Genomic DNA, 14993 nt, shown 5'->3' with positions numbered 1-14993 from the left:
TTGACCTCTATCAGAACCACCATTAGCTCTACCAGCACTAACTTGACCTCTACCAGTCCCACTTGACACCTTTCTTTGAGGTGCTCTTGGCGCAGTAGCAATGTCAGCACAAATAGATCTTGATTGACTGAATTGTGTAGTTGCATATATATGAAAGGTGGAGCTTGACTGTGAATAAATATAACACAATATTTTTAGCAGTTTTCACTAAATAAGAAGAAGAGTAATATTAAGGCAGAATATATATCACTTACTCTTGTGCCTGATTTTCAGTGGAGGTATTTCTTGGTATTTCACTGGTCATCACAAATAGAACTTGATTGTGGTGGTGGTGGTGGATTCCATGAGGGTTCAGGTTGAGTACTATTACTGCTCCCCATTCCATTCTAGCAGACAAACAAAAATATGAAAAGTTAAGAAATATGTTAACTTTACAACAATTGTTAACTATTATGAAATTTATTTAAGGTTTTCTCTTTTTGCACACACAGTCTTGTTATGGCCAACTTAATTGCACCTTGAATAGGTCATCTTGATACTTTTTTTATAGTGTGCCCCAATTTTTTGGTTCATCCTTACTCTTTCTTCTATTCTTACTAGGTCTGTCTGGCATCTTTCTTAATTTTGGAGGCTCAATTGATGGGTTTGTAATTTTTGACCACATTTTCATATTGATAATTAATTAAATGAAATAGTTATAAGACTTAAGAAAGGTTTCTTTTCTATACCAGTGCTCTACATGTTGATCAGAATCTTCATTCAGGTAATAATATAAATAGCATGAGGACAAGGAATACCTCTTAACATTCATAACCTACAGTTATAATACTTCTTGTCCAAGTGAACAACAAATGTGTAACCCCCATCCCTAATTTCAAAATCATTAACTCCATTCCATTGTAGTCTACACCTATTTGAATATTCCTTGTTATTTTCTAAAATAGTTCTTGCCATATGTGTAATGTCTGAAATTCATGGTTCAATAAATCTGATCATATCTACATGTCTATTCATTATTTTATGCCTGATATCCTTTATCATTGTGATTGTGGACTTATGTTTAGCAGCTAAGATTCAAGAATTGAAAGTCTCACACATGTTATTTTCTATAATATCATATTTAGAATGTGTTTCGAAATATGCCCTACACTAAGAAGAAGAAGGATTAACCAACATGTCCTCAGTTATTTCCTTCTTACCTAAACTTGACATTGCTTGCATCTCCTCTCTAAATGTGACTTCAAAGCTTGCTTTTGCACACCTCCAAAACTGTTTCTTTCTTTCTTCTCCTTTTCAGTCCATATGCCAATTGCTTCAATTATGTCTAGCACACATTCTTCTCTCAGCATTTGATAACAAATCCATCAAAACAGGAACAAGATCTTGTAATAAGTATAAGTATTATTATAATAGAAATTTTAATGGAAATTAAAGTTAAATAACAAGAAAAATAATTATGTAATAGTACCTTTTGTTGGTCTGACATTACAGTCAAGCCTTCACCAGTTCCCAAATTTAGATCAGCAATCAGGTAACTTATGAACCAGTTTCAGCTATGTCTTTTTTTTGTATCCACAAGTGTTCATGTAATAGGATACATTTGGTTGTTCCCATTTTTTTCTGCAGCAACCAACAACTCACCCTTACAAGCTCCTTTGAGAAAGCATTCATCAAAATTAATATTTTTTCTACCTCTATCTAACCATCCTTGTTTGAAGGCATGAAAGCACACATAGAAATAAACAAAGAGGTTTTCTTTGGTTCAGTTTTCTTGTCAGTTTTTATCCAGCAAGAACTTTCAGGATTTGTTTTCTTGATCATATCTGTATATTCACATAATCTGACAAATATCAGCTTTCAATCACCCATATTCTCCCTCATAACAATCTATTTAGCCCTATAACAAATAGTCTTATCTATATACAGACCCAACACCTCTCTTATCAAATTCTGAATTTCCCAAATTCTTATGTATGACTGAGAAATAATTCTGTCCTTGAACTTTTTAGCAATCAATTTTGAATCACACATCTTATTCTTGTTTAAAGGAATACACTTGTGAATAAAGTTATAGTTCTTAATAATAAAATCACCTGAACACCTATCAGTAGAAGCAAACAGCAACCAGTTGCAATTAGCTACAATGCACTTCACCCTTATTCTATGTTTTTCATTAAGTTTTAACTTAAACTGCCTTATATACTCTACAGCATAATCTGCAACAACTTTTTGAAACTGTTTTGCACCCTAAAAAATTATTTCAAGTTCAAACACAACAAATTCACAATTTTCATCATACTTAACTTTCTTGCTTCTCCTTCTTCTAGGTAGATCTACTCCTCTAACAACATTTAGATCTATCTCTTTACTATCTCTACTTCAATAGTCAGAACTATCAAAATATTCCTCATCTCTAACCAACTTTTCAGCATATTTGTTAGCCTTATTTTTTTCAATATCCTCAAAACGTCTATCTACACATCCAACAACTTCCACGGATATTTCTTCAATTTCAACAACTTTTTTCCTTGCTTTGTTGTTTCTTTGTTGTTCCTTTTTTCTTGTCTAAAAGCCCTCAAATCCTCATCAGCATCTGAGCTATCTTCTGAAAGAATATCTCCAAGATCTGAATCACTACTCAAGTAATCTGATAACTTACCTTCTATATTAACATCTTATACATAGATATCTTCTACATCGGTCTCATCACCTTCTATACTAATATCTTCTAGGTTAACATCTTCTACATCAGCCTCTCTCTCTTCACCTAAGTTAACAGTCTCTATCTCTATGTTAACACTCTCATCAATATTAACAGATTCTCTTTCTATGTTAACACTATCATTAACACCAATAGTTTCTCTCTCTAGTTCTGCACCCTCACTAACCTTATCCGTTGACACTCTTTCATTATCTATTAGCTTAGGTCCAGGTAAAAAACCTGCAGGTCCATCAGGGTCAAGTGTTGGTTCATCTAAAACATGACAGACATAAAAGTCAATAGAGTCCTCATGTTTTAAGTCTTTAACTAGTTCAAGGAGATGTCGGTAATTTTTAATCAAGTTGAACTCTTTAGTTACTGCATCTTAGTAATAAAACCCTCCAACAGTTGCATATCCTAATTCTCTAATATAAAATAACAATTTCAGTAATGAAAAGGGGTCCTTTTCAATATACCTTAGTTCTAGCATACAACTTTCAACATATGTAGGGACAGGCGTATTTGAAAAGCCCCCCTCCCTCCTCGCCCCGGGTAAAATTTTGTAAAAATAATCTCCATTTATTAGGTCACCTGCAACAAATGGTAAAGAATCAAAGTTAGTAAACGGAATATACCCAAAGAACACACCAATAGGCTAAAAGCTACAACCTTTAATGCATATGAAGAAAGTGACGGAATATTCCCAACAACGCATTCCCTACAGTGACATTTCAAAATCTTAAAAACTAAATTATGCTAAAATTTAAGAAATTTAACAAATAAAAATCATAAAAACACTTCCTGGAGAAAGATGTGAGCAAAACCCCTAAATTTTTTCATACCATCATGACACACCAGAAGAAGAAGGGCTGCTAAGCCAAATAGAAAGCCTTGGAACACCAACACAGTAGCAAGTGGGGCTTTGTTCTTCGATTTGACAAGAATTTTGATTAAATTAAGCCTAAAACTGAAGAGAGAGAGCGAAGTCGGGGAGAGAGAAAGCAGGGTTAATGTTTACGTCAAAATGGACCTTTTGACGTTTAAAGTCTCAACAATTATACGTGAATTTATTTAATACAAGTAGAGACGTTTGAGTGGATTAGTTTCCACATAAACAACGTTTGGGGACACACACATGGGATCTGATAAGATTTGGGAAAAAAAAGGTCTGGGTAAATCAAAATTCGGGTGGGTTAAGGTTTGAGTTGAGGGGTTTAAGTGAAATTTTGAGACAACTTTAAGGGACTATCGATGACTTAAGCCTAAATTAGTTTAAGTGATTTTCCACTTAAAATGTCACGTGGCAACATTTTTAATCAAAAGAAAGGGTATCATACACATTATCAAATATTAATTGCGGTATATTTCGCTAACTTTGAGTGATAAATCTAAATAAAAAATTTCATATTCTCAATAATTTTAAACGTGGAACTCAAAAAACTGAAATAATTTAAATATTTTATTAATCCTTCTGGCTCTTAAATAAATGAAACTGATTCAAAAGATCATAACAGGAGATCAGAAAAACACAGAAGAAGACAAATATTTACAGTCAAAGGTTCTCTTCGGAGTAGTAGTAATCTAGTACTCTATAGTCAAAGCTATTGTTCAAAATTATGAAAATTGAAAATGAACACTAGTTGTAAGCTCACTGCTTATTATTTTCCATTCATGGTGTCCCATTTTCTGATAGTGATTTGGCTAGAGAAAATAATGCTCCTCCTGTCTAATTTTAACTGGCGCTTTAATTTTTAAAAAATTATAATAAAATAATAATCATCATTTTGAAAATGATAATTATAATTATATCCTAAATATTAAAGAAGTGGTTCATTTTATTAATATTCAATAACTTAACCTATCCTTTGTCCTTTTAATAACATTCAATAACTTATTGCTTGTGTTCTTATTTTTCAAGTTGAAAGCATTCATCAAGAGATGGACGAAACATTTTCAAGTATAAGATTCAAAAGTTGACACAAGAAAAGGATTATGATTACAGTTACAATCTAAATATCTATGTTGTCCTTAATTACCTTATTAATTTTTATCTTTTAAAAAAAATATTAAAAATTACTTTCTCTAATCTAAAATAAATAAATTATTGAAATATTTTTTAATATTCAAAATAAATGAATTGCGCGTTCTTTAAGAGATATGTTGGAAATTTCTTTTAATTTTATCCTTTTATTTAATGAAATTCTTAAGTAATTCACATTTTCTAGAAAAATAATTTAAGAATAATAGTGGAAAGTAACCTACAATTTATATTCTAAAAGATTTTTCTTTAAGGGTGTATCATGTTTCAATAATTTATTTATTTTGCATCTGAGAGAGTATGATGTTATTTTAATCTTAATTATTGAATGGATATGTTGGGTAAAGCAACCCACACTCACACATCTTTATTTCACTTCATCATATGAGGTTGTTTCCTTCTTGAACCATCTTGGTCATTTTTTGGGACTACCTAACCTCCTATGTATGTTTTTTAATTGTTTATGAATTATGATTAGCTAGTATTTATAATTCCACAAATGAAATTTGGGGAGAGTAATACATACACAACCTTACTTTTACGGCCGTTATAAAGAGAGAAATCGATCATTTTAAATTGACCCTCGACAACCCTCCTCCTTGAACGAGCTCCGACCGGTCTTACTATTAGGGGATCGGAGTGGGGAATGCAGGGACATTAAAGAGGGTTTAATTTTCCAACACTTGAACATGAATGCAGATAGACAAATTAATTACCCTGAGGATCAATTTGGAGGCATTGATGAATTCTTGGGAATGCAAAAACATATAGACACACATTTAAGTTCATTCAAACTTTGTCATTTCTTGGAAAGCGGAATTTACATTTCTCCAAGCCTTGTGTATCATAAATTTTGTTATCATGAAATAAATACCTTGTGTTAAAAGCAACTCTATATAAACAGCTAGCTAGTCTATAGGCAAAAGTATTCACTACACAACAAATTAATTTGCAAAGAGTTCAACTTGGAGAAATAAAAGATGAACAAGTTATTTGTTGTGTGCATGCTAGTGGTGACATTAGCAGTAGGTGCAATGGCTAATATGGCAGATGATGAAAAAGATTGTGCAGACCAACTAGGAAATCTGGCATCATGTGTTCCATATGTGAGTGGCACTGCTAAAAAGCCTACACCTGAATGTTGTGAAGACACTCAGAAAGTTAAAGCAGCTAAGCCAAAATGCCTTTGTGTTCTCATCAAAGAGAGCACTGATCCATCCTTAGGCCTACCTATCAACACTACTTTGGCTCTTCAAATGCCATCTGCTTGCAACATTGATGCCAAAGTCTCTGATTGCCCATGTATGATAATACTATCTTCTTTTTACTCAAACAAAAGCATGCATTTAAGCTAGCGTTTGATCATAAATTTTTTATCAGACTGTAAAAGTTTATTTTTGATATTCTTTTGATCATAAAGTTTGATTAGATTTTAAAATTTTATGTTCGAAATATTTTCGAACGCTTTACACAAATAGTTGATCGGGTTCACTATTTACTTTTAGTATCCGGTACACAGAGACTATACACTAATTATGTACAGTTGTACATATATTATATATGGATTATACCTCTACTATACTTCTGGCAGCTATTTTTAGTTTATGCGGTTGAGTCGGCAGCTATGGGGGCTTATTCTTCAAAAAAGAAAAAATCAACATACCAATTTTTACGAGAAATTTCACTTCTGACTCACAAAACTACAAAATTTTCCAATTAAAATACACATCTAATTACAACCTAGTAAACACGAATTAAGTTTCAACTTCAAAATCTAATTTATCCCGATGACTCACTTTTTCTCTAAAGCAAACTGAGATGTCTCATTTCTGTTTTTAATTGCAGCAATACTGAAGATCCCAGCAAATTCACCAGATGCAAAGATCTTTAAAATAGATGATTCACCAGATTCTAGCACAACCTCATCACCTGCTTCTGCTTCTGGTTCTACTAGTTCAGACACCAAGGCTACAACTCCAGATACCAAGACTACTACACCTACAAGCACCAGTGGGGTTGCAAAGAAGAGCACCAGCATCATACTGACTATGTCACTCACAGTAATTGCGCTGATCTTCATTTAGATATTTGACTAATGAAGGCTTTAACTTATGGCAACTTAATTACTGGAAGCTAGGGATCAATCATCAGTACTTCTATAGTTAGTTTGTGTTTCCCCGTTTTTAACTTGTTATCCTCTAATTAGGTACAAATAAACATAATAAATTATCAATTTGCAGTACTATTTCTTTTGTTACTCTTAATTTTTATCCAATGGAAGTTAATAAATTTTGTTATGCTTTTCCTATTATCTAGCTATGTCATCTTTAATTATGTACTTTTCTTTTAATTGTTTTGATGTGCGCTATTTGAGCCGAAAGCCTTTTGAAAACAATCTCTCCATCTCCAAATAGTTTGGAAGCATTTAAGAGTTCATGTAGTTTTGGTTTTAACCTTAAATCTGGATATCATTTGAACAAAACCTGAGACAGAGACATACTTATACCATATTAATTCTTAAAGATGTTTGCAAATATAACCTCTTAATTATCTTATTTAGCCTAAGATTTAATTAATTATAATTCATAGTCTTTCTTGCCAATTAAATACAATTTATAGCCTCTCTCCTTTGTTTTCTATCTTTTTCCTAACTACATGGATGTATAATTGTAAAAGTTAGGCGAAGGCACTTTAATTTTACTGAAACATAGGCTATTTTGTGTAAGTGCCCTTCAAAACTGTTTAATACAACTGAAACAACATAAACTGAAATTTGGTTTGGGCTTCAGCCCCAAATCTAGCTATTTGTGGACTGCGACTGTTACGAGCCCATTCTCTTTTCTGTTCATCTCACTTGGGAATGGACTTTGCTGAAAGGAGAGATATTATGTTGGGCCAAAGGCCCAATACATTATAATGGATAGAAATCTTGAAGTCAAGTGAACTCATTCACATGTTGCATTTTATAATATAGGGAAAATTACATATAAACACTATATTAATTGCATGATATGGTTCATGTTTTAAAAAATTACAATTCATAGTTATTTAATAGTTAAAAGTTAGTTTTTTTTTGTGGGTCCTTTATACAAATATATTAAGATTTGTATATATCAATTTTCTCCCTCATATATTTATTTTTGGTATTTTCTTTCTATTCTCTCTCCATCCTATTGACTCAAAAAAAGGTAACAATGGAATATCAAAATACAATATTTTTTATGATATATTCTTCAACTATTTTTTCCTTAATTTTCTCTCAAAATCACTCTAATATCCTTGATTTTAAATTAAAGAAACGACAACATTGACAACATCATAATACATGATTATTCAAGAGATCTTCTTCAACTTTTTTCTCCTTATTTTCTCTCAAAGTCACTCTAATATCACAAAATATAATCCTTGATTTCTCTGTGATAAATCGTTTTTGCGGATTTTTCACCACAGAAAATCAGTTTAGGATATTTATTGACATTAGATTTAATTTTTTAAATTTTTTTATATATTATGTCAGTTAGTCGTTAAATTTCTTCGTTGTTCATATATTTTACAAAAAAAAATAGAAAAGGGGGAGCACTCCCCCGTTTTTATAATTTTTTTGATTTTTGCGGATTTTTATTTTATAATATAAATTTTTATATATTATATAAGTCACCTACCCATTTTTTTTATGGATGATTTATCAAAAAAAAAAAGGAAAGAATTTTGCATTTTCTAGCAACGCGGAAAGAAAAAAATATTTTAAGGTATCTAAATCTAAAAGGGGGAGCAATGAAGATGAGAATGATTACGAGGTCTTTTTGTATATATTTTCATGAAACGGAATTGTTGGTCAATATACATTTTTGTTTCAATATATGTAGATACGTGTACTTTTTTTTTTAGAATAATACATGCATATATATACAGAGTTAGAGTGTATATATGTATATACAGTTTGTATTTTTGATATATGTATATACAATTTACATAAATATATATACAGTTAACTTTCACATATACATTTTGAAGAATAATGCATATGTAGATATATACAGTTTTAGAGTGCATATATGCATATACATTCAAATTTGTTATTATATAAAACATTCAAATTTGTATATACAGATATACAAATATGTATATTTCGTTTGCATGTATATTTCGTTTACAATCAACTTTTTCAAATTTGTATTTACAGATATACAAACAACAAATATATAAATAATAAACAACAATTTTGATCTGAATATATGTATTTTTCGTTTGCAATATCGTTTACAAACAACATTCAAATTTGTATATACAGATATACAAACAACAGATATACAAATAATAAACAACAGTTTTGATTTGAATATATGTATACTTCATTTGCATATATGTATATATAGAAATACAAACAACAAATATACAAATATCAAATTTATGTAAACTAATATACAGATATACAAACAATAGATATATAAATAATAAAAACAATCTTTGTAACCTTTAAAACAGATATACATACAATTACACTTATGTTAACAGATATACAAAAATTCCAATATACTATTAATAGATATACATAAAAAAAATATTAAAAGAGTGTCAATTGTATATTATGAAATATGCAGTAGAGTAATGAATGAATATATCACACAAATTGCAATTACAAATGGGATTTAGAAAAAAAAAAAAAAACTAATACAAACAAGGATTATAACCTTTTAATAACTTTTGTGAAATTTTTTTTCAAAATTACGAAAATAAAAATTGAATACGAAAATTGAAACATAAAATACAATTGAAGTTATTGTATACAAAAATAATAGTAATTACAAAATTGACAATTTGAAAGTTTTTGAAGTTTATATTGTGCATTCAATTTCGAAAATCTAATTTAAACCAATAATAAAATCGATTTTTATTATTTTGAAACTGAATCAATTTTTATTGCGTATTAGATCCAAAAATGGATTTCAGTAAATAAATTCAAGTAAAAAAATAATTTGCGTAAATCGTATATACCAGAATTTTGTATGCACGAATTACCAACTTTCTCCTGTAGATCACAATTTTTTTTAAAAAAAAATTATCAACTTTTGAGGGATTAGTTAATGCATAAATTTATATTTATTGATTTGTTATATCAAAGAAATAAATGGAAAATTGGAGAAGATTAAGGACATTTATTACATTAAAAATTCCTTTTTCATCTCTTTTTTTGTTGTTATGGACTTTTCCTTTTTTTTTTAGAGACTATATGTGAAATTTTACCTTTTACATAAAAGAATTTTGATCGAAATAATCTTTTATTCAAACAGCTTAACAAAAATAAGACATTTCTGAAAATTTTTAAATTAATATAAGCTTATTTCACATTAACGTATGAGGCATTATTTTATTTTGAACTTTCAATAGGTAAAAATGCTAATGGTTGATGACGTTAAAGAGCAATTCATCACTGTACGTAAGCCAATCAGATCAGCTTTATATATACTTGGATTCCAAGTTGTCAATTAGCGTGCTGTTCTTGTTAACACGAATTAAGATAATTAGATAATGTTACCAATGATGATGAATGTTTTGTATATTTCATTTACTCCGTCAGCTGTTAGTTTTTCCACGTTGAGTATTTTGAATAAAATAATATCTAATGCGTTATTGTGAAATATTCTTTTGTTATTTCGTTGAGAAAATGGATAATTACGGTTGTGTTTTGTGATATATGCTTTTTAGCTACTCACATATATCCATGGATTCTGCGTTTTCTGCGGTTACATTTCCTTCATCTTCTACTTACTAGTATTCATGTAGTAGAATTAATAAAAGGAAGCCTTGGAGTAATCGGTAAAGTCGCTGTCACGAGACCTGAAGCATTCAAGCCGTGGAAACAACGACCTCTTGTACAATAAATCTTTGTGATTCGGCCCTTCCTCGCTCGGACTCTGGACATTGGGAGAGTTTTAGTGCATGGAGCTTCCCCTTTTCTTTATGTAGTATAACTAATAATTAGCTAGTGAAACTCTAATTCAAGGGATTCATATGAAGAATTGCAGAAGAAGATAAACATGGTTAAAGGCTAGATATTAGACTCATCGATCTGTAAGAGATGTCACAACAACTAATTGCATGTGTTATATATTCCTGAATTTCACACCTAGCTAGCTCCTGGCTCCCAAGTCCCAACCTTAATGACGATCACGTTGAATTATAGTCCTAGCTAGCAAGTATTTTTATAAAGGAGAAAACAAAGCAAAGGGCTTCGAGTTACTATGTGAGAATAATGAGATCAATGTTATAAATGTATTTACATTATAGTGAATGTCTATCAAGATCTACTTTGATATCTATTAGGATTTGAAGAATATGTTTTCTACGATCTACTTTGATATCTATTAGGATTTGAAGAATATGATTTTTACTCAGACTAGGAGTAAATTTCCCCTATAAATAGAAGTCTTCATTCATTGTAATACACACCTCAACAAAATTCTTCAAGAGAAATAACAATCAATCTCTATTCTCCTTCTTCTCTATTCTTTATTTTTTTTTAACAATCACCATTTATTTGTAGGCAAACAAGCAAACATAATTGCAAGCCAATGCAAGAAGGACAGATTTAGTAGGCGTTAGCCCATAGATGCCAACTATTTTTAACTTTATTTGCAAATATGAAATTTACAAGGATCTACAAGGATCTTAAACTCTGATACCATGTTAACATCATGAAACCGTCGAGATTTGAAGAAATCTCCAATGGAGAATAAATGTTCTAGAAAAAATAAGAGGGAAAAAAATCTAATATTATCAGTTGACTTTCCCAAAATAAAATCCCCTGTCTTTACAATTTGGGTCCGAAACTATATATACAAACCCGAAAACATAAACCAATAAATACTGGATTGGGCCTGAAACAAATATTGGGCCAAAATAAAAATAAACAAAATAATGACACAAACTAACCCACTCCACTATCATTTATATTGGGTCCATGCCTATGACTATGTAACTCAACACTTCAGCCCCAAATCTCGTTATTTGTGGACTGCTACTGTTACGAGCCCATTCTCTTTTCTGTTCGTCTCACTTGGGAATGGACTTTGCTGAAGGGGAGAGAAATCCTGAGTCAAGTGAACTCATTCACATGTTGCATTTCATATAAAAGAATTTTGATCGAATAAATCTATTATTTGACAAAAAAAAGACATTTCTGAAAAAATTTAAAATCAATATAAACTTATATCACCATAACGTATGAGGTATTATTTTATTTTAAACTTTCAATAGGTAAAAATGCTAATGATTGAAGTTAAACAGCAATTCATCACTGTAAGCCAATCAGATCAGTTTCGTACTTGGATTGTTGGATTCCAAGTTGCCAAAGTGTGCTATTCTTGTTAGTTGTTAACACGAATTAAGATAATTTAATAATGTTACTAATGATGATGTTTTGTATATTTCATTTACTCCGTCAGCTGTTAGTTTTTGCACGTTGAGTTTTTTTTGAGTAAAATGATATCTAATGCGTTATTGTGAAATACTCTTTGTTATTTCGTTTAGAAAATGGATAATTACGGTCAAAATTACATCTTAGTGGAAGGATCGTCCTTGCATAGATGTACCATCTACAATGCTAATACAACAAGCCTGATAGGTCAAGTTCAATTCATGAAGGATCTATCTATCTATCTATCTATATATATATATATCCCCAGATTCATACAGATTAATTTACAGAAAAAAACAATCAATAAACCTCCGGACAAACAACAACAACATATCTGGTGTATCCTCACAAAGTTGGTTTGGAGTGGATACAGGATATGCATTAGTCCACACCTCTAACTCAGAGTGAGGCAGAGAAACTGTTTTCGATAGACTTTCGATTTAAGACAAAATCAATCTTGAAAAAGACGTAATAGAAAGAAAAAAAAGAAAACAGCAAATATATATAGAGAGTATATAATAGAAACAATAAACCCTTGTAGAATTGTAAATATATGAAGTTACTGTTTGTATTACTTATAACCTGTCGACAAATTTGACCTCTTAGTTAATAGTTGGGTGGGCGGGTAGGGGTGGGTGAAGCTATATATGGATTTTGTGATATAAGCTCTTTAGCTACTCACATATATGCATGGATGCGGCGTTTTCTGCGGTTACGTTTCCTTCATCTTCTACTTATTAGTATTCATGTAGTAGAATTAATAAAAGGAACCTTGGAGTAATCGATAAAGTTGTTGCCACGAGACCTACCTGAAGGTCATGGGTTGCATTCAAGCCGGGGAAACACTGACCTCTTGTAAAAATATAAGATAAAATAAATCTTTGTGATTCAGCTCTTCCCCAGATCCTGAATATTGTAGAAGTTTTAGTGCACGGAGCTTCCCCTTTTCTTTATGTTGTATAATTAATAAAGGGGAGCCTTGGAGCAACGGGTAAAGCTGTTGTCATGGGTTGCGTTCCAGCCGTGGAAACAATCTCCTCTTGTAGAAATGTAAGATAAGACCGCATACAATAATTCTTGTGATTCGGCCCTTTCTCAGACCCTGGACATTGTGGGAGTTTTAGTGGACAAAGCTTCCCCTTTTCTTTACTTTATATATGTAGTATAAATAATAATTAGCTAGTGAAACTCTAATTCAAGGGATTCATATGAAGAATTGCAGAAGTAGATAAACACGGTTAAAGGCTAGATATTAGAGTCATCGATCTGTAAGAAATGTCAATAACAACTAATTGCATGTGTTATTCCTGAATTTTCACACCTAGCTCCTACATCCCAATTCCCAAGTCCCAACCTAAATGAAGATCACGTTGAATTATATAGTAGTTAAGTATTTTTTTTCCAAGCAAAAAACACAATAAATGGTTTCCAGCTACTATATGTGAGAATAATGAGGTCCAACATTTATTTGTAGGCAAACAAGCAAACATAATTGCAAGCCAATGCAAGAAGGATAAATTTAGTACGCATGCCTACTATTTTTAGCTTTTTTTTTTTTTTTGTTTCCATCCGGTGTTCAGTACCCACATTGAAATCTGATTAATTCGGATTCGCACCGCGTAGGGCCTCATTCGGGGGGAACGCTCCCAATAGAGTTTTCTCCATGCTCAGGGTTGAACTCTCGACCTCTGGTTGAGGGTGGAGTAGCCCTATCCGCTGCACCATAACCCATGTTGGTATTTTTAGCTTTAATTGCAATGTATGAAGTTTAATTGAAGATAAAGATAGAGATGGCTTAATTATTTTTTCTGTAAAGCAGAGAATAAAACACTTTATTTGAAATTTATGAAGATGACAATAGAAAACAGGTTTATAACACTTTTCAAGTGAAATTTGAAAATTTTATAATCAAATATATACTGTTTTGAAATAAATTCAATTTATAATTCTCATGGCCAACCGCTAGGTCGATGCTAGGCAAGCCAAGTAAGTACTCCTAATAATTTTCATGACTGTCGATATTAATAGACTTCGTACCTTAGCTTGGTTAATTACTTTCATGCTAATACATAATAGTAAATTAATTTTAACTAGAGTACGTAAGTCGTACACAAAAAGATATATATCGCACATTACAACTCTTAGTAACCATTTCATTAAAATTGATTAAGGAAAAGGTTACTATATAATTATTGATATTTTAGAAGTTCTTCGGCAACATCTTTAATTTTCATATCCCTTCTATATACGTAAGTAAAACCAAATGATTATTATTGAAGATTGTCGAATACCTATGGAAGGCTAACAAGGTCACGATCAGACATGTCTGGAAAGAGATGAAGCAATGTGTCGATTTTCTGGCAAATGAAGCACACAAACATAAAAAGTACTACTAGCAGATTTAAGCAGTGTTGCCTTTGTTATTAAGAACTTTATTTAATCACTAATCTTTTTATGCCATTGTACCACATCATTGGCAAGTCCATTCAAACGTCGACACGTATAAAGCCCAAGTTTTTGGAAAAGAAATTTATCAGTTAAGCTGCATATATAATTAATAATTAGAGACCTGCATAAAGGGTCATATCTACTGAGACTGGAGTATGATATTTAATTTACCAAGCATAGATCATAAAGATGATATTTAAATCAGTAGGTAAGAGATATTAGTTGAAAGCAATACATTTGTTTTTATACATACACAATAATCTGATAGAGCTAGCTGATTTTTCAATCTGAAAAGGAGGTTTTATTTGCATTTGTGCTTTTGATGAGCACGTGTGGTGGGTGCCTTTCTAGAGAACTTGAGAATCAAGTACAAAAGACTTTTGAGAAAA

General features: G+C 31.1%; 1 protein-coding gene across 1 annotated transcript; it reads left to right on the top strand.

Annotated features, from left to right (window-relative positions):
* Positions 1 to 5663: 5663 nt before the first annotated feature.
* On the top strand, positions 5664 to 7050 carry LOC107855367 (non-specific lipid transfer protein GPI-anchored 14). Its single transcript, XM_016700368.1, has 2 exons — positions 5664 to 6041; positions 6585 to 7050. Exons 1-2 carry the CDS (start codon positions 5720 to 5722, stop codon positions 6821 to 6823), a joined length of 561 nt encoding a protein of 186 aa, XP_016555854.1. The 5' UTR covers positions 5664 to 5719; the 3' UTR covers positions 6824 to 7050.
* The last annotated feature ends 7943 nt before the right edge of the window (positions 7051 to 14993 follow it).

Source organism: Capsicum annuum, chromosome 6 (genome assembly GCF_002878395.1).
Source record: "Capsicum annuum cultivar UCD-10X-F1 chromosome 6, UCD10Xv1.1, whole genome shotgun sequence".
In the NCBI taxonomy this organism is placed as follows: Eukaryota; Viridiplantae; Streptophyta; class Magnoliopsida; order Solanales; family Solanaceae; genus Capsicum; species Capsicum annuum.
The sequence above is the reverse complement of the archived record's forward strand: the minus strand, read 5'-3'. Positions and strand labels throughout refer to the sequence as shown.